Source organism: Caenorhabditis elegans, chromosome IV (assembly GCF_000002985.6).
Source record: "Caenorhabditis elegans chromosome IV".
NCBI classification, from domain to species: domain Eukaryota; kingdom Metazoa; phylum Nematoda; class Chromadorea; order Rhabditida; family Rhabditidae; genus Caenorhabditis; species Caenorhabditis elegans.
Genome location: NC_003282.8, coordinates 15,604,429 through 15,621,053, shown reverse-complemented (window position 1 = coordinate 15,621,053; position 16,625 = coordinate 15,604,429). Strand labels below are relative to the sequence as shown.

Genomic DNA, 16,625 nt, shown 5'->3' with positions numbered 1-16,625 from the left:
CAATTTCGTATGAAAGTTATATGTACAACACACTTGTTTCTCCTATTAACTAACAAAAATTTTTCACTGTTTTGTGAACTTGATGAAACCGAAAGATAATTGTTTTAGAAATTACTCCACAAATTTCTGTTTTGTTAAATTTCAATATAATCTCGAATTTTTAAGGTGTCCAAGGAAACCATGTATTTTAACTGAAGCAGGAAAATTGGTTGAGCCAGGAAATTGAAACTATTCTTTGAAAGGCTTTGAAAGGGAGAAAAAACCAGTCATCCGATTTCTCAACTTATATATCAACATAATGTAGAAATATTCTTTTTTTTTCGGGTTTTTTCGGGTTGTAACAAAAATGGTGTCCCCGTTGTTCATAAAAAAAATTCAGTTCACTTTGACAGAAAAATTGAGAAAAAAGTAAGAAAAAAAATACTGTTTCAATATGTTCCGAAAAAAGTTTACGAATTTTGTGAACGATTTTTGTGAAATTTTCGGTTCAAATTCAGATGTTATGTCATCACTTGAATTTGAGTTTATTTAACTTTAAAAAACTTATTTAACTTAAAATTTATTTAACTTTAAATTTATTTAACTTTAAAAAAAGCTACTGAAGTTTAGTAATAAAGCGTGGAAAATATTTGCAAACGACAGATTATGGAAGAAAATGTTCCAACTTTCAACATTTTTCGAGCACTTTTTAAATTCTTTCAATTGAGATGAAATATTTTTTAGATTAATCAATCAAAATTTTTTATTGGAATCAATTTCTGGGTTTCAATTTTAACATCAAACGTATCTGTGGCATGCCTGCGTTAATATATACGCGGACATAAATATTTTTTTCACGGTTTCAAAAAGTTGATAAATCCGGTGAAAAATAGTTTTGTCAACTCTTTATCAACTCTTTCTTTTAAAATAAGTTGGATTTGCAGTTAGTTTTTTTTTCAAAAACAAAAAGTCGTCTTATTTCAAGTACTCTGTTTCATAAAGTTATTTTGAAAATGTGCTCAATATCTTGGTTTTTCAAAAATGAATTTGTTTTAACTAATTGTTTTTTTCATGTTTGAGGCAAAAAACTTACTGTTTTAACATCCTCATGAAAACGTCATATAACCAGACAATTTTTATCCCAGCAATAATGCAATAAAAAAAGGCTTGTGTTTTACTCAATCTGAGTTATAGACATTCAGATAAAGTTTTTTTTTTTCAGTTAATGTTCAAAATTTAAATAAGATAAATAATATATGAATTTAAATAATTATTACTGTTTCTTGAACTTTATTAAACCAATATTGTTCTTCTTGCAATGATGGGACAGCTTCAAACTTAAATTTATTTTGAAACAAGAAGTTTATGAGAAAAATTTGGAGTTTTCTATTTGCAGTTTTAGCATTTCAGAAAATTGTTTTAAGTACAACATATTATTGCCGATTAATGAAAAACGGGTTTGTTTTTGCCAAAATGTAAAAAATGGGATCTGATTATAATTTTAACAGTTTCACTGAATTATTAAATTATTGAACAAAATGAAACTAGATAACATATCCCTGAAACATTTTTGAAAAAAATTTAAAACTAACTGTGCAAGAAAAAAGAACTGATTCCCTGCAAGGTTAATATTATTTTAGGAAAAACTACAAATAATCCAAAAATAATTTTCAAAAACCCCTTGAAGTGTTTCATACTTACGTACGTACTTAGAATTAAAATTCATTTTCAGATATTTTTTTCAAACATTTTTTTAATTTTGCAGCAAATTCTGCAAAATATTGTCATTACCTATTTCATGAAAATAATAATGGCCTTTTTTTTGGAACATTGTAAACAATTTATTTTGCATTTTCTTTTTTTATCTCAACATGCTGAAACAGTCAAAATTATCGAACGTTCAAAATATAAATGTGCTTCCAGGTTTTAAAAAAGATCAAAAAAAATCTTATTTCCATTTTTCAACAAAAAAAACCTGTTTCAATACCCTGATACATACAACCGGCTAATATTATGTTGCTTTTAGTTTTGTATCGATGTTCCCTTGAAATAAGTACTAAATGCAATACTAATAAGAAGAATACGGTAAATAATTATTTTTCCTAACCTAAATTATAGTTTTTCGAAAACCAATACAAATTGTTTCATTGAACAAATTACAAATGTTCAGCATTTCTTTTGAACTTTCTTGAAACATCGTATGCACGCAATTCATTATCAAAAGACTTCATAAACCATTGTTGAAACAATTTTCAATTTTTTAAAAATTGTTGCACGAATCATTTCAGAAAGTACATGAAACTGTCGTGCGTAGTTTTTCATTCTCATTAATTTTTTAGAATTAAAAAAAAAATCGAAAAGTATAGTTTTACTTTTTCTTGAATTTCATTAAATTTGCAGCAAATTCTTTGCTTTTAGTTTATGGTTCTTCTTGCAATAGTGAACGGCTGATTAGTTATACTTGAAGAACGATAAAAATTATGCGTAATTAGTTTTAAGAAAAAAAAAACACATTGACTTGACTGGAATCGAAATTTCATTTGAAGTATATTTTTTAGAAAAATGTCTGGGAAAATGTCAAATTCCAACTGAAAATTAAATTATTGAACAAGATAAAACTTGATAAAATATTTCTGAAACACGCTTTTATTTTCGAAAATATTTTAAATTTAATGTGCTACAAAAAATAACTGTTTCACTGTGAGGTTAAAATACTTTAGTGAAAACTACAAATAATACAAGTAAATTCAAAAAAAATTTGAAATGTTCTATACTTACTTATTCACTAAAACAAAACTTATCCAGTTGACTAACAATTTTGTAGCATGAGTAATATAATAAAGATATGAAACAGTGGATTTTTTTTATCCCAGACTATGCCGAGAAATTTTGTAATTTTCGCGTCAAAATTACGATACCAGGTCTTACCACGATACCTTTGTTTAAATTTCTAAACTCTACTCGTCAGAATGGGTCCTTTCAAAATCACAAAAAATATGTTCAATTTTTGAAACAGTAATTTTTGATTCTCAATTCATTTTTCACTTTCATTTGCAAATCCTTTTCTACCCAGTTGACCCCAAATTTCTAAAAATTTGTAGTCTACCCTGACAACATTATATCCTCAAAAATCACAGACGTGTTCAGGGTTAGAAATGGAAACTTGTTTACAAGTTTTCTTCTGACCACAATATTATTTTTTTCCCAAAGAAAATAGCATGCTAAAGATGAGAGACGCCGAGAAAATCAGTAGGGAATGGATGTGTCCTTGGAGGTGGTTGGTTGACATAACAATTTTGAATTTAAAGAAAATTCTTCAGAGGATGATCGGTGAAAAAATAGGAAGGAGAACCTGTTTTTTATACTTGTTCCCCACACTTCAATCACTTTTCAACCGAAATTTCATATCATTTCAAGTCGTTTTCAACCAAAAATTTGTTCTATACGTTTTGTGTAACAGTAATTTTTTTTTTGGAACAGTTTTTTTCTTATTTTTCTTGAAGCAGAATCAAAAAGCCATTAATTGCTAAAATATAAATCAATCTTGAGAATATTTTAAATTCATTTCAATCACTTTAAATGAGTTTTGAGAAACAGTAATTTTTTCTAAAATTTAATTTTTTTTTTCAAGGTAGTATTTTATTACTTTTGGACAATTTTTCGGTTTTCTTAAAATAAATTTTGAAAATTAAAGTTATTGCCGAGAGTTTGTGAAAAAAGTTTTTGCATTATTTTGAATTATTTTTTCTGAAAAAAACCTGTTTCAACGACTTTAAAAGTTTTGTAACAATTTTAGTTCTCATTCCTGCTAGGTCATTTTTTAAATTGTTGATGTGATTGGAATATTCTTTTTTCAAAAAAAGTAACAATTTCTGTTTTAGAAATTACTACCCTTTGATTGATTTATTTATTTAACATAACTAATGCAATTTACAACTGTTTCTGAGAAATTTTTTTCCTCTGAATTTTCCTAATTCCAATTTTTCCAGCAATTTCCAAAAGTATGAGTAGGTCAAATTGGCTAGTTCAATCAGCTGTGTTAGTGCTACTTTTGGTTATTGGAGGGGAATCGGCAAAGTTTTTGGATCAGGTAAGTAGAATTTTCGGTTGGGGCGTTTTTGTGAATTACTGTTTCAATAGGTTTATAAAAAATGTAAAGGACATTCTCTGTGATTTATTTTTTATTTAGTTCAAAATTTGTCCCGAGCAATTACATAAATATTGTAACTACAAAAGTACAGTGTGATTAAATTGAAATTGCAAAAAAAAGAAAAGCTTTATGTCACCAGCCGGGCATTTATTACCTTTTTTTTTTATTACCAGTCAGCACTTTATTTTCAAATTTCCCCTCAAAAAATTTAACAATACACTGTTTTACGTTATTAATTAAACCTTACGACAATATAATTTCTCATTTTCAATTGAATGGAACTGTCACAAAGCTTATAATTGTACGTAGTAATCTTATTTTAAAAACTTTTTAAAAATGTTTTTTTGTACGAAATTTTGCAGCAAAAATTTATAGTTTAAACTATGCTAGAAGTTGCTCTGATTGCAAAAAAAGGCTAATGCTGGGGACATCAAATCAAAAAAATTGTTTCACGATGTTGATTAAAAATCAGAAGCATTTTATTGAATTAGTTAATGGCACGTTTGATTTCCATTCTCAACATATTTGTTTTCTTTGAATTTTACGTTTGACTTGTATTATAGTTCAAAAAACTTGTACAATTTGAAATATTCTTTCTAAAAATTCTTTCTTTAAAAAAACCAAAACTATCAATATTTCAAAGTAAACATTTTTCAAAAAATAAAATACTTAACAGGTTCATTGTTCTAATTTTGATGTTGTCTCTACATACTTCAGGTATCAAAGCAAGCGTTATCAGTATTACATGGTTCCCAGAGAAGCGGAGAGGTTCGACAGTGTACTTGTGATGAGATGAAAGACTGCTATCATTCATCAAAACTTCAAGCTTTAGATTGCTTTGAGACGTGTTGGAAATCGGAAATTCAACGGGTTAGTTAATATTTTTGAAAGTAAAATTAGAATTAAAATAGAAATAAAACTGAAAAGGTTGTTTCGAAGATTTGAAAATGTTTATTTTGAAACAGAATTTTTTTTTTAAAATTTTTTACTATTTCATATATGTTTTAAAATGAAGAGTAGTTGAACGGTTAGTTAATTCACTGATTAACTGAATTAGGAAGAAATGATACTTGAAAAGTTGATTTAACAATTATTGAAACTGAAAAATATTTAAAAAAAAAATTAAACGTTTTATCAATTTAGATAATCAGAAAAATAAGTTGCATAACAAAAAACAATAATTACAAACTTGAAAGTTAGAAACGAATACTTTAGTTTTCAAATTTTACTACATTTTTCCACAAAATCGCTCCATTAGTTCTGAAAATATATGATTTGTATTTTTTCTTTAAGATCACTGAAAGCATCGATTTTCCGGTTCAACAACTTTTATTCATTTTTATCTTGAAATTTTTTTTTCAAAAAGTTTTTCTAAAATAAGTTTTCACTATTTCATGTATGTTTCAAAGTCAACAACTTTTTTACAATTTCAATCCTGAGTTTAAACAATTTCAGTTCAAATTAACGGACGATCCTAACTCCCTGAAAGCATGTTTTGATGCTAAAAAACCATTTGTGGACCAAGTGATCAACTGTTTCCAGACAAAAGTTAAAGCGTGAGTTTTTTTTGTTAATTTTAATTTTAATATCAGTATTTTACCGCTAAAACATTTCTTGCAATGACAGTTTTGGATGACCACTTCAATTGAACTGTACATTATTTTTCCACTATCAGAAATTATGAACATTTTTTAAGAAACATCCTTCTGAAACAGTAACTTTCTAAACAAAATATTTTCATTTAAAGTTTGAAAATAAATTTTAAAAAAATTTTCAGTTTCACCGAACCTATTTTCAAAATATTTTTTATATCAATCAATTATCGTAGTTTATTTTCCAGATGCACAGAGAATGGTGAACCAGGAGTTCGGGTAAAGGAATACGACTACAAAGATATGATAAAACGAGTGGAAGACGCTGTGAACTCACAGATTAACGCATTTTTGAGATCAATTGGAAATGATAATGTTAAGGTTGGTTTTTCATGTTGTAGAAAAATTAAATTTTTTTTCGGTTTCAACAAGTTTTTATCAAAATGTAATGTTTCGCTTTTATATTAGTGTGTTTGTCGAATTAAAAAAAATAGTTTCCAGATAGTTTCCAGATACATCGTATTGTTGAATTAAAAAAAATAGTTTCCAGATATTTGTGCTTAGTTCTCATTTTTAAGAAAAATTACTAAAACTAAAGATTCAGTTAGCTTATGTTCAATCGAAAAAAAAACAAAAAAACCTCCGTTTTAAAAAAATTACAGTTTCAAAATATTGATATAAAAGTTAAGTTTAGTTTTGAGCTAATTGTATGTCTTCAGCCATTTTTCAAAAAACCAAAAGGCGCAAATAGGTTATACCTTTGCTCTGAAAATCGTGTTTTTGACGAACTAATTAATCATAGAACTAATTTATATTTCGTTCGATGATTCTAGTTTTCCTAAACATTTCAAAAAATTAATACAAATTGCTGTTTCAGGAAATTGATAATAATAATCTTTTATATCTTGGGTTACTTCGTTTTCATTTTGAACGAACTGTGCAATTACTAATGGGGTTATTCAAGTAATGTAGCAAAATGTATTAAAATACATTTGTGACGTCACAAATGTATTTAAATGCATGTTTTTATATACTTGAATAAAGTTGTGACGTAATTTTTCTACACTTATTAATTTTCCGACATTACTTGAGTAACCCCATAATAGATTTCACAAAAAAAAATCTTCTGTTTCAGAATGTTTGTAAAAAAATTCGCTAAAATTATTCACAATGTTATCGAAAGATCTAAAGGTAAATATTAAAAGTTTTGCTTATCTTTGTTTTTTTTTACTTTAAAATTTGAATATATTGGTTTTTTATTTAAAAAAGTGCAACATTCGGGATGTTCGAAAATAATTCCAAATTTAAAGTTTTTCTCCTGATTCAGTATATTAATATGATTCTAATTTTTATCTGCTTTCTTCATTCCTCTCCGTTTGTTATGACTGGCTGGAACTGCATACATCGACAAAAAAATCATTTTTTACAGGCATATACCTTGCCGAAATTCCAAAAAAAAATTTTCGGAATTTTGGGAGAGTTGAACTCATTTAATTCGTAAAAAAACGTTTACTTTCACTGTAAAAAACAGCCACAAAATTGTTTAAATTTATAAATTCTACTGTTTCGACAAATTAATTTAACAGGTCTACATTTTTGATTTTGTTCTTGAGTACTATCTATTTAAATGATATAAATTTTGAAATTTTTGCTCAGTATAATATATCAACAAACTATTAAAAAAGCGCAGTTCAATTAGTCATTGACTTTTCGGGAAAAAAATCTGCTGTTTCAGAATGTTTGTAAAATTAACTAATCCGCTCAAATATTCACTGCATAGTCTATCGAAAATAAATTGAAACATATTGGAAAATAAAATGCCGCTGTTAATGTTAGCTGTTACCCAACAAATATTTCTTCCAGGCCGTGGTAACCGCCGGAACTGCCATTGCCCAATGCGTAAAAACATGTTTCTTGGAAAAGAATAAAGATGGTTTCTGTTTCAACCGAATCGGTTGTGAACCACAAATTGAAGACAAAAATGCACGAATCGCCATCCGTCAGTGCTCTCGGTCAGTGGCGTGGAAGAAGGAAATGGAGACGTTCTGTCATTGTTCAAGTGCTGCTGGAATTAAGTTCGTCTTTATAGAAAAATGTAGAAGTGAAACGCCCGACATCTACCGGGTTTCGCTTTTCATAATTAAAAATGCTAGTTTTTAACTCAAAAAAAAATTCAAACTGCCAAACAATTTTTTGAAAACTATATTACATTTTTGAGAAACTGTAATATTTTACAAAATTACTGAAAAGTCTTTGTGTCGAGCACCCGACTTCTGCTGGGTTCTGCAACCTAACTGTCCATTTCATATTAAGATTGGCTCAGCCCGGATGATGTCCGTATAAATTGCAAATTAAAGCTTAAAAAAGCTTGGTTTCTCGGACATTTTTTTTTGAATTTTCAGCGGTCTCTCCTCATATTGCGGTATGCTCAACATCATTGGATAAACACTTTCTAATTTTGTTCACTTTTCTTAAAAGTTTTACTTTTTTTCACTTTTTTTCCGAAAACTTGTATAAATCCATAAATCATGGTGCATCAACAATACACCTCGTCACTTTTCATTAAGTCTCAATGATCTGAACTAATGATACATGTCTTATTGATAAAAAAGATCACAAGATACAAAAAAACGTCACTTTCTTTAGGTTTTTTAGCTGATTAGTGGTCAGTTTTTTAATTGTAAGGGCAGATGTACTTGCAGAATTTGAAAAATGAAATCTTTTCTTCTCGTCTCATCAATTTTTAAAATATCCCTGGAAATTCAAGAAGAATGTGAAACTGTATTTTTTTTCGTTTGAATTAAATTTTTGAGAATTGAAAAAAAGTTCTCGGTAAATCCAGTTTATAGAAATTAAGAATAATATTCGGTGAGTAATGTAGTAAGAATTGAAATGATGTTTGCCCATATTCAGGCAAATGATGAAGAAGTACTGAAGAAGTATCAATATTGTTTTAAGGAAAATTTGGTAAATAATCGTTTTTTTACAGAATTTACAAGAAACAAATTGCCGAAAAAGAACTGAAACTGTTGTTAGAAAAGTGCTTCCATTTTTCCAGCAATTTTTTTTCCAATTGACAATCAAATTTTTCGGTTTTCAGTATAATACGAAATAGGAACAAAATACTTCAACACTTGAAGAATGATTAAAGAAAAATTTTCCTATTGTAAATATAGCCGAAGGAGTATTGTTCGACTTTATTTCAGTAACTTAGCACCTTATTGAAACAGTCAAATTTTTATACAGAATTTTAAATAATTTTTGATGTAAAATGAACCGTAGAATACTGCATAATATTGCAATTCAAACTTGAAAACATCTTGAAACATTTTCCAGTTTATTTTCTCAAAAGTTTTGCAAAATACTCAAATAAAAAAAATTCAACTGCTTCAACTTCTTTCTAAAGAGTTATCGGTAAATTTACTAAATCATTGCTATAGCGAAATCTTTCAACTGTGTTAGTGCAATTTCTGGTTTTTGAATGGAAGTCTGCAAAGTTATTGGATAAGGGAAGTCAAATTTCGGATGGGAGGTTTTTGTGAATTACTGTTTCAGCGAGTTTATAAAATCGATGGCAATATATTTTTTTAGTTAATCTTGAATAGTATAATATCAGAAACACTTTAAAAATCAAGAAAAAATAGAATTTAGTAGTGTAATCAGTCTAATTTCAAATTCCCTCAAAAAATCAGTTTTTTAACAATAATAATTCCTGAAAACTTTCAAAAGTTTAATTGTTTGACTGTTTCAACTAAGTTAGAAGTTGATCTGATTGCAAACAGAATATATTTGGTTTTCGGGGATAATTGCCTTAAAGTTCGAAAACAAAATTAAAATTTGTTTCACTTTGTTGATTAAATAACAGAGACATATTATTGAAATTGTTCAGTTTATCGTACAAATTTTCAGAATAAATGTGTTCTAGCAAAAATCGTTTTTAATTTTAATCTTATGGGGTTATTCAAGTAGTGTCGTGAATTTAAAAAGTGTATTTCAATACACTTTTTGCCTTATTCTTGTAACTTCAAAAACATGTATTTCAACATAGAGAGAGGTGTCTTCGCAGGGTGAAAATCCACACAATTTCCGTCGCAGCAGAACAATTCTGATAAAACAACTGTGGAAAAATGTCGAGAAATGTCGCGAAATTACGTCACAAACTGTATTGAAATACATGTTTTTGATGTTACTTGAAAAAGGCCAAAAGTGTATTGAAATACACTTTTTAAATTCACGACACTACTTGAATAACCCCATTACGTTTGACTTTAAGTTTTAAAAAACTTGAACAATTCAATTATTTTTTTTCTAAAGTTTGAACAAAATCTCAATATTTCGAAACAACTAACTTTTTCATTCAAAAAGTTAATTAACTTTGTGAACACCTATAGAAAATTTTTCATAAAATTAAAGAATAGCCGGTTTCATAGCTTTTGAGAAAAGTGTTGGCTAAAATACTTCAAGGAAATATACAAATTACAGTTTATCTAGTAAAACACATTTTAATTTTTTTTTTCCAATTTTGTTTATCTGGAATTCTTTCTTTCTGCTATCGTTTGAGTGAAAGTTTGGTGAAGTTTAATAAAAGCTCAGATTGAAAAAATTTCAGTTTCTCAAAATTGAAATTTCTAATTTTTTATCTCGGCAAAGCTACATTTTTCTCATAGCACGGGTTGTCGAGATAATTTTAAAAATAAATCATTATTTGCTAAAATTCTTTAAATAAAAATTCAAATTTTTAGTTTATCAAATTAAATACTTCTTTATAGCTTTTATTTATGTTCTAATATTTTTCATTCAGAATTCTATCTATATTGTGAACAAATTTACAAAAAATAAAGTGAAGTTCAACGAAAGCCTGTTGGTTAGGCGGCAACTTGAATTTCAAACTCTCTCAAAAACACAGAAAACTGACAAAACAGCGGGTTGGATTATCACAACTGATATGTTAAGTTTCAATATTCGAAAAAACTTCTTGAAAATCAAAAACATTATAAAATTTCTACTGTTTTAATTTATTGCTAAAAGCTCACAAAAAATGTTATTTTCAATTTTGCAGTTGCAATGTTTGTCCAAATATACACTCAAAATAAGAAAACTGCGTGGCGTGTACTGCAGAAAACCTCATATTTAGGCCCCGCCTTTTTCTTGTCCACTCACGGAGAAAAGGCAAAAATTTGGGGACCAACCAATATCAGGTCGCCGACATCCTACGGGTTCCGCGCGCCGCGATGTTTAACTCGCTGTGGGCGTGGCAAGCTGTCTCCGCCCGCTGCGAGTTAAACATAGCGGCGCGCGGAACCAGTAGGATGTCGGCGGCCAGATATTGGTTGGTCCCCAAATTTTTGCCTTTTCTCCGTGAGTGGACAAGAAAAAGGCGGGGCCTAAATATGAGGTTTTCTGCAGTACACGCTACGCAGTTTTCTTATTTTGAGTGTATCTAAAATCATTGTTGATTTCAAAAAATTTGATATAATTTAATGTTACTAGCCAGGACAAGCTTAAGTTACTATGGGTATGCACATTCTCATTTACCTATATTCAACTTGGAAATATTTTACTTAACGGTTCAGTTCAACATTTTTTGAAGCACAATTTCAACAATGTCAGGGACCAGTGTTACTGGGGAAATAAAGCCATCAAAATTTAAATTTAAAAAAGCCGTTTCACTAGTTTGATTTTAAAATGAGGCACTATATGAAGATTATTATAGAAACGTTTCCCTCCTAAACATGGCGAGTTATTAAATTTAAATTTTAAAACTTCCACCGTTTCAATAAGTTAATTAGAATTATTTTTATCAGATTTTGGAAGCAAAAAAAACAGTTTCAACAAAGGTGCCTCAAGACTGTCAAAATTGTAAAGTAACGTTTTATTTCAAGAGTCTGAAACGGTTAACGGTTTTCAAAACAAAAAAGTTTTAATGAAAATGATTTTCAAAAAGATACTGAATCGTTTTTATTCAAAGGTGGAACTGGAGAAAAATCGGGAAAAAATAGTTTATTCACCAAAATATATTTCTCCAAAATGCTTATTTTGAAAAAGTGAAACAGTTGACGATTTTATTCCGAACACCTTGAGTACTTAATTGTTCAATTAAACTGAATGTTCTTAACTAAAATCGCATTTTGGAATGCTTCAAGATCAAATTAGTAAAACGAGCCACAGAAATGTAAAGTTTTTTAGAAAATTGAAAATTGAAAATACAGAAATTTTAACTGTTTCAAGAAAAGCTCAAATTGTATTTGAAAAAAAATGTTTGTAATATTCATGTTTCGAAAAACTAATCTCAAAACTCCAATAATAAATATTGTCCAATTGTTTAATATACCTTAAAAAATTCCCCTGTTTTAAGTTGTTCATTTTTAGACAGTTGAAATTTGAGTAATCAATATGATCAGGCATCCTAAACTCGTTTAGTAAATTCTTTCTGATTTACTGTTAATTGTGAAATAGTCAAATGTTTAATCAATGTGTCAATAATTTTTAAAACATCTTTTTCTCAAAAAATATTATTTTCAGTATACAAATTTCGGTTTCACTGTAATATTTAAAAAAACAGAAAAGTTGTACCATTAAAACTTGATGTTTTGCGTTAAATTTGAAAAAGTAATGAAAATGCACAAAATTCAAAGTTAGTAGCAATTAAGACAGTTTCAAAAATATTAGAATTTGCTTTGAAATAGATACCTTACAACTTTGTGTTGATTTAAAACTAGCAGCACTTCATATATTTAATGACCAATTTTGAGAATTCAGTTTCTTTATACTTAAGCATTCCACACCCAACAAATGTGTCCTATGAAAACTGTTTTTTTGTATGTGTAATAAATATTTATACTTGAACATTTAGAACCTCCAAAATTAATTTAAAAGTTTGTTTTAATTTTCGGTTGTTTGTAAAAATTTTATTCCGGCAGTCTGAGTGATAATCGAAACAACCCCGCAAACTTGTTTGCCCGCCCGGGGGTACAGCTCAGGGGTAGAGCGCTCGCTTTGCATCAGGGGTGTGCGGCAAATTTGCCGATTCGCCGAAAATTGCCGACTTGTCGAGCTCGGCAAATTTGCCGATTTGCCGAATTCGGCAAATTTTAAAAAACCAGCAATTGCCGATTTGCCGAGCTTGGCAATTTTTTTCCGACGCCGTTTGCCGCACGGCAAACGGCAAATTTTCGGCAAAATTCGGCAAATTCGGCAAATTTCAGATCGTGTGAATTTACGGAAAATCTGTCGCATTAGTTCTTCTAAATGATTATAAAATATTTTTTGATATGCTTTGGGCAAACAAGTTTGCGGGGTTGTTTCGATTATCACTCAGACTGCCGGAATAAAATTTTTACAAACAACCGAAAATTAAAACAAACTTTTAAATTAATTTTGGAGGTTCTAAATGTTCAAGTATAAATATTTATTACACATACAAAAAAACAGTTTTCATAGGACACATTTGTTGGGTGTGGAATGCTTAAGTATAAAGAAACTGAATTCTCAAAATTGGTCATTAAATATATGAAGTGCTGCTAGTTTTAAATCAACACAAAGTTGTAAGGTATCTATTTCAAAGCAAATTCTAATATTTTTGAAACTGTCTCAATTGCTACTAACTTTGAATTTTGTGCATTTTCATTACTTTTTTCAAATTTAACGCAAAACATCAAGTTTTAATGGTGGTACAACTTTTCTGTTTTTTTAAATATTACAGTGAAACCGAAATTTGTATACTGAAAATAATATTTTTTGAGAAAGAGATGTTTTAAAAATTATTGACACATTGACTAAACATTTGACTATTTCACAATTAACAGTAAATCAGAAAGAATTTACTAAACGAGTTTAGGATGCCTGATCATATTGATTACTCGAATTTCAACTGTCTAAAAATGAACAACTTAAAACAGGGGAATTTTTAAGGTATATTAAACAATTGGACAATATTTATTATTGGAGTTTTGAGATTAGTTTTTCGAAACATGAATATTGCAAACATTTTTTTCAAATACAATTTGAGCTTTTTTTGAAACAGTTAAAATTTCTGTATTTTCAATTTTCTAAAAAACTTTACATTTCTGTGGCTCGTTCCACTAAATTTGATCTTGAAGCATTCCAAAATGTGATTTTAGTTAAGAACATTCAGTTTAATTGAACAATTAAGTACTCAAGGTGTTCGGAATAAAATCGTCAACTGTTTCACTTTTTCAAAATAAGCATTTTGGAGAATAAACTATTTTTTACTAGTTTATCAGACAAACTTTTTTTTTATACATACTGTTTGTTCAGAAAAATGTCCTATTTAAAATTGATTTTGTTGCAGAATTCGAGTTTTCAAGGACAATAACTTCACATTCGAATTTATCACAAAAAATGTATTTCTGGGTATTTTAGAATATCAAAAAAAAATTCTGAAAGTTTAGTTTAGTTTAGTTTAGTTTAAAGTTTAGGAATTTTAACAATTTCCAAACTTTTCTCAAAATATAAAACCTTCTTGAAAAAGTACGTAGCAATAGCCTGAATTGCATTAACTGGATTTGAACACGACCGAAAACGGAATCGACTTTCTATTAAAAAATGTGATTTTACGTTAAATAAGCGTTAAATAACCAAGAAGAAATTTTTTTGAAATTACCTCCGCAAACTAAATATCTGGTGAAAACGTGAAAATAATATATTTTCTACGAGAAACAGCAACATTTCATCGCACGTTTCTTAACTTAACAAAATTTCCCTCAAGTTTACCCCAATCGTTTTTGAATGATTTGTTAGCATTAATAAAAGGTAGGTGAAACAGTTGATTTTTTTTTTGAAGAAATTGCTCTCTCGAAAAACGATTAGTTTTAGCTATGATGTTGAAAAGTTATGGATATTCTGAATGTAAATGTATTGTTTTCGTTTAAATTTTTTTAAACAACATGTTGAAACAGTTACAAGAAAAACTGCCGAAGAACAAATTTTTAAAAATTTTGCTGCCTGGTTATACTAACTTAATGATTACTTTTTAATAAAACATTCAACAAATATTTAAATTCCTGTGGATTACTGTTTAATTCATTTTCATTAACGTGAATTTTTAACGTGAATTTGAAAACTGGGTGAAACAGTAAAAAACAGTACAGTTCTTACTTCAATTATTATTGCAAAAATTCAAAAAAAAGTTTATTTGAGATTTCAATTTGTTTAAAATATTTCGTTTAATATAGATACATTGTTTTTCTTCTAATTTACTCGTAGTAATGAGAAAAGTGTGAAACAGTATTTTTTTGTGAATTGAAACTAGTCTCGAAATACTCCACAGATTAAGGAACAATGGTTTTTTTAATAAATTTTTCTAGGTTTGAATAAGAGTGGTACAAAATGAGTTTAAGAATAACCCACTAGCAATTGATATTAAGGACAGCCAACAAATTGTCAGCGAAACTTTTGAAAAATCAATAAAACTGAGAAATATGAGGAAATTTATTAACAAAAGATTATCACCAAAATCCTTGCAATCAAATTAGGGTATTTCAGTTTGACTTGAAAGCAAATGAAAACAGTTAAAAATTTATCTCATAGTTTTTTAAAAAGAATTTACAGTTTTAGACGAAACAGATAGAACGAGAAAACCAGAAACTTGAAAGCTACTTGAAACAGTAAAAAATTTCAAAAACCGGGTTGCACCGCAAAAATTCAATTATCACACATTCTCGGAAAATTGAATTTTCAGATGTGAAAACATGTATATTAACGCAATAAATTACCACCTGGAAAATTAAAATCTTTGAAACAAACTGTGCAAAAAAAATTAATTTAAGATTCCTCTAGTTCCAAACGATGTAAGTGATGTTATTTAACTTTATTCATTTAATGAAACAGTAACTTTTAATTTTTTGATTACCAATAATAGACATTGACAATAATTTTTTGAATATTCCAGTATATTTATTTTTATTGAAAAGAAAAAACCCCTAAATTCACAAACTACAGAAAACAGATGAAAAATTTGATTCGGTGCAGTACATGTGCAGATCCTATGGGTAAACTTCATTTACAATGTTTCTATCAAAATAGTTATGGATTAAGTAATCATATCAAACTACTTCAAATGGTTATTGAACGAAATTAATAACATTCTAAAACAGTCGTTAATTGTTAACAACTTTTTTTAATTTTAAAATTTACATTTGTACTAGTAGTAATCTACAAATAATATAATGCAATGTAATGATTAAAAAAAAGAAATTGCAACAATTGTACAAAATTCATGTTCGTCCAGATTAAAGCCTATTCTGTGAAATTATGCCAAAATTTGGTTCGACATCTAACAAGTTTCGCAATGCATTTTTCACATGTTTCACTTCATTAATTTAGCTTTGTGATAATACAATTTATCATTGAAATGTGGATTTTTTTACAAAAAATTTTTTTGAATGAACAAAACATGAACAATTGTAGAGAACTATCAATATACTTAACGAATTCTGTTAACACTCATATTCGAAAAAAAAATTTAGTAAAACTTGCGCCAAAACTTAGCGACCGTTAGAATTCCAAAAAAATCGGTATTTGTTTTACTTTCTTAATCTAAGACAAAGATATTTAAGGAAAATATTGTTACCTTAACTTAACAATTGTGATTTTTCGAAAACCGACAAAAGAGGAATAACCAATTGTTCACTTATTATCATTCGTATTAATTGATTTTCTGAAACAGTAATAGTTAGGCATTGAACAAAAATTTGAAAATTGGATAATTTTCGTAACATAACATTCTTGTTTCAAAAATTGTTCATCATCATTTTCTTTTAATTGGATACTTAAATTGAAACTAAACAAATTCAATTTATTTAAAAAAAGTTATTAAAACCGTATTTAGAGTCTTAGAAATAAAATAAAAAATTTGTCGCTATCTCGTGAAAATTATGTTCAAA

At 28.0% G+C, this 16,625-nt stretch overlaps 1 protein-coding gene and 90 non-coding genes across 92 annotated transcripts; 51 read left to right on the top strand and 40 right to left on the bottom strand.

Annotated features, from left to right (window-relative positions):
• Window positions 1-24: 24 nt before the first annotated feature.
• Window positions 25-45, bottom strand: 21ur-3639. The gene has a single exon (NR_063582.1).
• Window position 46: 1 nt separating this feature from the next.
• 21ur-15488 lies at window positions 47-67 on the top strand. The gene has a single exon (NR_063581.1).
• Window positions 68-111: 44 nt separating this feature from the next.
• On the top strand, window positions 112-132 carry 21ur-14563. Its single transcript, NR_063580.1, has one exon.
• 21ur-9187 lies at window positions 113-133 on the top strand. The gene has a single exon (NR_063579.1).
• A 335-nt stretch (window positions 134-468) lies between these two features.
• 21ur-6029 lies at window positions 469-489 on the top strand. The gene has a single exon (NR_063578.1).
• 21ur-10505 lies at window positions 470-490 on the top strand. The gene has a single exon (NR_063577.1).
• Window positions 491-1,301: 811 nt separating this feature from the next.
• 21ur-4939 lies at window positions 1,302-1,322 on the top strand. Its single transcript, NR_063576.1, has one exon.
• A 104-nt stretch (window positions 1,323-1,426) lies between these two features.
• 21ur-13294 lies at window positions 1,427-1,447 on the top strand. The gene has a single exon (NR_063575.1).
• Window positions 1,448-1,479: 32 nt separating this feature from the next.
• On the bottom strand, window positions 1,480-1,500 carry 21ur-9194. The gene has a single exon (NR_063574.1).
• A 31-nt stretch (window positions 1,501-1,531) lies between these two features.
• Window positions 1,532-1,552, top strand: 21ur-15635. Its single transcript, NR_063573.1, has one exon.
• Window positions 1,553-1,635: 83 nt separating this feature from the next.
• 21ur-5647 lies at window positions 1,636-1,656 on the top strand. Its single transcript, NR_063572.1, has one exon.
• Window positions 1,657-1,794: 138 nt separating this feature from the next.
• Window positions 1,795-1,815, bottom strand: 21ur-7063. The gene has a single exon (NR_063571.1).
• On the bottom strand, window positions 1,796-1,816 carry 21ur-14105. The gene has a single exon (NR_063570.1).
• Window positions 1,798-1,818, bottom strand: 21ur-10641. The gene has a single exon (NR_063569.1).
• A 181-nt stretch (window positions 1,819-1,999) lies between these two features.
• 21ur-10860 lies at window positions 2,000-2,020 on the top strand. Its single transcript, NR_063568.1, has one exon.
• Window positions 2,021-2,397: 377 nt separating this feature from the next.
• Window positions 2,398-2,418, top strand: 21ur-7405. The gene has a single exon (NR_063567.1).
• A 135-nt stretch (window positions 2,419-2,553) lies between these two features.
• Window positions 2,554-2,574, bottom strand: 21ur-8334. The gene has a single exon (NR_063566.1).
• Window positions 2,575-2,715: 141 nt separating this feature from the next.
• Window positions 2,716-2,736, top strand: 21ur-9349. The gene has a single exon (NR_063565.1).
• Window positions 2,737-2,767: 31 nt separating this feature from the next.
• 21ur-10400 lies at window positions 2,768-2,788 on the bottom strand. Its single transcript, NR_063564.1, has one exon.
• Window positions 2,789-2,927: 139 nt separating this feature from the next.
• 21ur-703 lies at window positions 2,928-2,948 on the bottom strand. The gene has a single exon (NR_063563.1).
• 21ur-14321 lies at window positions 2,929-2,949 on the bottom strand. Its single transcript, NR_063562.1, has one exon.
• A 559-nt stretch (window positions 2,950-3,508) lies between these two features.
• Window positions 3,509-3,529, bottom strand: 21ur-5471. The gene has a single exon (NR_063561.1).
• Window positions 3,530-3,782: 253 nt separating this feature from the next.
• 21ur-2323 lies at window positions 3,783-3,803 on the top strand. The gene has a single exon (NR_063560.1).
• Window positions 3,804-3,982: 179 nt separating this feature from the next.
• Y105C5A.8 (DUF19 domain-containing protein) lies at window positions 3,983-8,449 on the top strand (the record flags this gene model as incomplete). Of its 2 annotated transcripts, NM_001047538.7 has the most annotated exons (6): window positions 3,983-4,069; window positions 4,847-4,999; window positions 5,585-5,685; window positions 5,970-6,102; window positions 7,585-7,796; window positions 8,124-8,449. In NM_001047538.7, 6 exons carry the CDS (start codon window positions 3,983-3,985, stop codon window positions 8,164-8,166), a joined length of 729 nt encoding a protein of 242 aa, NP_001041003.1. In that variant the 3' UTR covers window positions 8,167-8,449. The 2 variants fall into 2 exon arrangements, 1 of the variants encoding a protein (NP_001041003.1); NR_024302.1 differs by lacking the exons at window positions 3,983-4,069; window positions 4,847-4,999; window positions 5,585-5,685; window positions 5,970-6,102; window positions 7,585-7,796 and having other exon boundaries at window positions 8,124-8,166.
• 21ur-6628 lies at window positions 4,394-4,414 on the top strand. Its single transcript, NR_063559.1, has one exon.
• Window positions 4,395-4,415, top strand: 21ur-3897. The gene has a single exon (NR_063558.1).
• On the top strand, window positions 4,617-4,637 carry 21ur-7640. Its single transcript, NR_063557.1, has one exon.
• 21ur-4960 lies at window positions 4,621-4,641 on the top strand. The gene has a single exon (NR_063556.1).
• Window positions 4,622-4,642, top strand: 21ur-12506. Its single transcript, NR_063555.1, has one exon.
• Window positions 4,625-4,645, top strand: 21ur-14771. Its single transcript, NR_063554.1, has one exon.
• Window positions 5,162-5,182, top strand: 21ur-13091. The gene has a single exon (NR_063553.1).
• 21ur-11755 lies at window positions 5,163-5,183 on the top strand. Its single transcript, NR_063552.1, has one exon.
• Window positions 5,166-5,186, top strand: 21ur-4125. The gene has a single exon (NR_063551.1).
• 21ur-2587 lies at window positions 5,563-5,583 on the top strand. The gene has a single exon (NR_063550.1).
• Window positions 5,602-5,622, top strand: 21ur-13376. The gene has a single exon (NR_063549.1).
• On the top strand, window positions 5,710-5,730 carry 21ur-9745. The gene has a single exon (NR_063548.1).
• 21ur-5562 lies at window positions 5,777-5,797 on the bottom strand. Its single transcript, NR_063547.1, has one exon.
• On the top strand, window positions 5,949-5,969 carry 21ur-10302. Its single transcript, NR_063546.1, has one exon.
• On the top strand, window positions 6,187-6,207 carry 21ur-976. The gene has a single exon (NR_063545.1).
• On the top strand, window positions 6,427-6,447 carry 21ur-10567. Its single transcript, NR_063544.1, has one exon.
• 21ur-8001 lies at window positions 6,636-6,656 on the top strand. Its single transcript, NR_063543.1, has one exon.
• Window positions 6,893-6,913, top strand: 21ur-5234. The gene has a single exon (NR_063542.1).
• Window positions 6,894-6,914, top strand: 21ur-13681. The gene has a single exon (NR_063541.1).
• 21ur-1736 lies at window positions 6,896-6,916 on the top strand. The gene has a single exon (NR_063540.1).
• On the top strand, window positions 7,084-7,104 carry 21ur-13401. The gene has a single exon (NR_063539.1).
• Window positions 7,088-7,108, top strand: 21ur-3309. Its single transcript, NR_063538.1, has one exon.
• Window positions 7,328-7,348, top strand: 21ur-1682. The gene has a single exon (NR_063537.1).
• Window positions 7,495-7,515, top strand: 21ur-1046. The gene has a single exon (NR_063536.1).
• On the bottom strand, window positions 7,879-7,899 carry 21ur-8267. The gene has a single exon (NR_063535.1).
• On the bottom strand, window positions 8,437-8,457 carry 21ur-801. The gene has a single exon (NR_063534.1).
• Window positions 8,458-8,592: 135 nt separating this feature from the next.
• Window positions 8,593-8,613, bottom strand: 21ur-8359. Its single transcript, NR_063533.1, has one exon.
• A 271-nt stretch (window positions 8,614-8,884) lies between these two features.
• 21ur-4730 lies at window positions 8,885-8,905 on the bottom strand. The gene has a single exon (NR_063532.1).
• Window positions 8,906-8,983: 78 nt separating this feature from the next.
• On the bottom strand, window positions 8,984-9,004 carry 21ur-4903. The gene has a single exon (NR_063531.1).
• A 148-nt stretch (window positions 9,005-9,152) lies between these two features.
• Window positions 9,153-9,173, top strand: 21ur-10571. Its single transcript, NR_063530.1, has one exon.
• On the top strand, window positions 9,154-9,174 carry 21ur-2367. The gene has a single exon (NR_063529.1).
• Window positions 9,157-9,177, top strand: 21ur-9694. The gene has a single exon (NR_063528.1).
• A 100-nt stretch (window positions 9,178-9,277) lies between these two features.
• Window positions 9,278-9,298, bottom strand: 21ur-11581. The gene has a single exon (NR_063527.1).
• Window positions 9,299-9,510: 212 nt separating this feature from the next.
• Window positions 9,511-9,531, top strand: 21ur-1820. The gene has a single exon (NR_063526.1).
• Window positions 9,532-9,602: 71 nt separating this feature from the next.
• Window positions 9,603-9,623, top strand: 21ur-12824. Its single transcript, NR_063525.1, has one exon.
• On the top strand, window positions 9,604-9,624 carry 21ur-3823. Its single transcript, NR_063524.1, has one exon.
• A 900-nt stretch (window positions 9,625-10,524) lies between these two features.
• Window positions 10,525-10,545, top strand: 21ur-8836. Its single transcript, NR_063523.1, has one exon.
• On the top strand, window positions 10,526-10,546 carry 21ur-4906. Its single transcript, NR_063522.1, has one exon.
• Window positions 10,547-10,772: 226 nt separating this feature from the next.
• On the top strand, window positions 10,773-10,793 carry 21ur-8111. The gene has a single exon (NR_063521.1).
• Window positions 10,794-11,426: 633 nt separating this feature from the next.
• Window positions 11,427-11,447, top strand: 21ur-13489. Its single transcript, NR_063520.1, has one exon.
• 21ur-9048 lies at window positions 11,430-11,450 on the top strand. The gene has a single exon (NR_063519.1).
• An 85-nt stretch (window positions 11,451-11,535) lies between these two features.
• 21ur-5506 lies at window positions 11,536-11,556 on the top strand. Its single transcript, NR_063518.1, has one exon.
• On the bottom strand, window positions 11,549-11,569 carry 21ur-4458. The gene has a single exon (NR_063517.1).
• A 138-nt stretch (window positions 11,570-11,707) lies between these two features.
• On the bottom strand, window positions 11,708-11,728 carry 21ur-6264. Its single transcript, NR_063516.1, has one exon.
• A 382-nt stretch (window positions 11,729-12,110) lies between these two features.
• 21ur-4472 lies at window positions 12,111-12,131 on the bottom strand. The gene has a single exon (NR_063515.1).
• Window positions 12,132-12,275: 144 nt separating this feature from the next.
• 21ur-1174 lies at window positions 12,276-12,296 on the bottom strand. Its single transcript, NR_063514.1, has one exon.
• A 1,850-nt stretch (window positions 12,297-14,146) lies between these two features.
• On the bottom strand, window positions 14,147-14,167 carry 21ur-1695. The gene has a single exon (NR_063513.1).
• A 33-nt stretch (window positions 14,168-14,200) lies between these two features.
• Window positions 14,201-14,221, bottom strand: 21ur-9854. Its single transcript, NR_063512.1, has one exon.
• Window positions 14,222-14,332: 111 nt separating this feature from the next.
• On the bottom strand, window positions 14,333-14,353 carry 21ur-12711. The gene has a single exon (NR_063511.1).
• On the bottom strand, window positions 14,337-14,357 carry 21ur-2579. Its single transcript, NR_063510.1, has one exon.
• Window positions 14,338-14,358, bottom strand: 21ur-10244. Its single transcript, NR_063509.1, has one exon.
• A 79-nt stretch (window positions 14,359-14,437) lies between these two features.
• Window positions 14,438-14,458, bottom strand: 21ur-13176. The gene has a single exon (NR_063508.1).
• Window positions 14,439-14,459, bottom strand: 21ur-94. Its single transcript, NR_063507.1, has one exon.
• Window positions 14,460-14,572: 113 nt separating this feature from the next.
• Window positions 14,573-14,593, bottom strand: 21ur-1951. The gene has a single exon (NR_063506.1).
• Window positions 14,574-14,594, bottom strand: 21ur-8821. Its single transcript, NR_063505.1, has one exon.
• A 305-nt stretch (window positions 14,595-14,899) lies between these two features.
• Window positions 14,900-14,920, bottom strand: 21ur-1043. Its single transcript, NR_063504.1, has one exon.
• Window positions 14,921-15,184: 264 nt separating this feature from the next.
• Window positions 15,185-15,205, bottom strand: 21ur-7698. Its single transcript, NR_063503.1, has one exon.
• 21ur-3929 lies at window positions 15,186-15,206 on the bottom strand. Its single transcript, NR_063502.1, has one exon.
• On the bottom strand, window positions 15,189-15,209 carry 21ur-4560. Its single transcript, NR_063501.1, has one exon.
• A 295-nt stretch (window positions 15,210-15,504) lies between these two features.
• Window positions 15,505-15,525, bottom strand: 21ur-1158. The gene has a single exon (NR_063500.1).
• 21ur-12706 lies at window positions 15,506-15,526 on the bottom strand. The gene has a single exon (NR_063499.1).
• A 243-nt stretch (window positions 15,527-15,769) lies between these two features.
• Window positions 15,770-15,790, bottom strand: 21ur-6250. The gene has a single exon (NR_063498.1).
• 21ur-13528 lies at window positions 15,773-15,793 on the bottom strand. Its single transcript, NR_063497.1, has one exon.
• A 295-nt stretch (window positions 15,794-16,088) lies between these two features.
• 21ur-12919 lies at window positions 16,089-16,109 on the top strand. The gene has a single exon (NR_063496.1).
• Window positions 16,090-16,110, top strand: 21ur-2252. The gene has a single exon (NR_063495.1).
• A 229-nt stretch (window positions 16,111-16,339) lies between these two features.
• On the bottom strand, window positions 16,340-16,360 carry 21ur-9431. Its single transcript, NR_063494.1, has one exon.
• A 135-nt stretch (window positions 16,361-16,495) lies between these two features.
• Window positions 16,496-16,516, bottom strand: 21ur-9767. The gene has a single exon (NR_063493.1).
• Window positions 16,517-16,625: the final 109 nt, after the last annotated feature.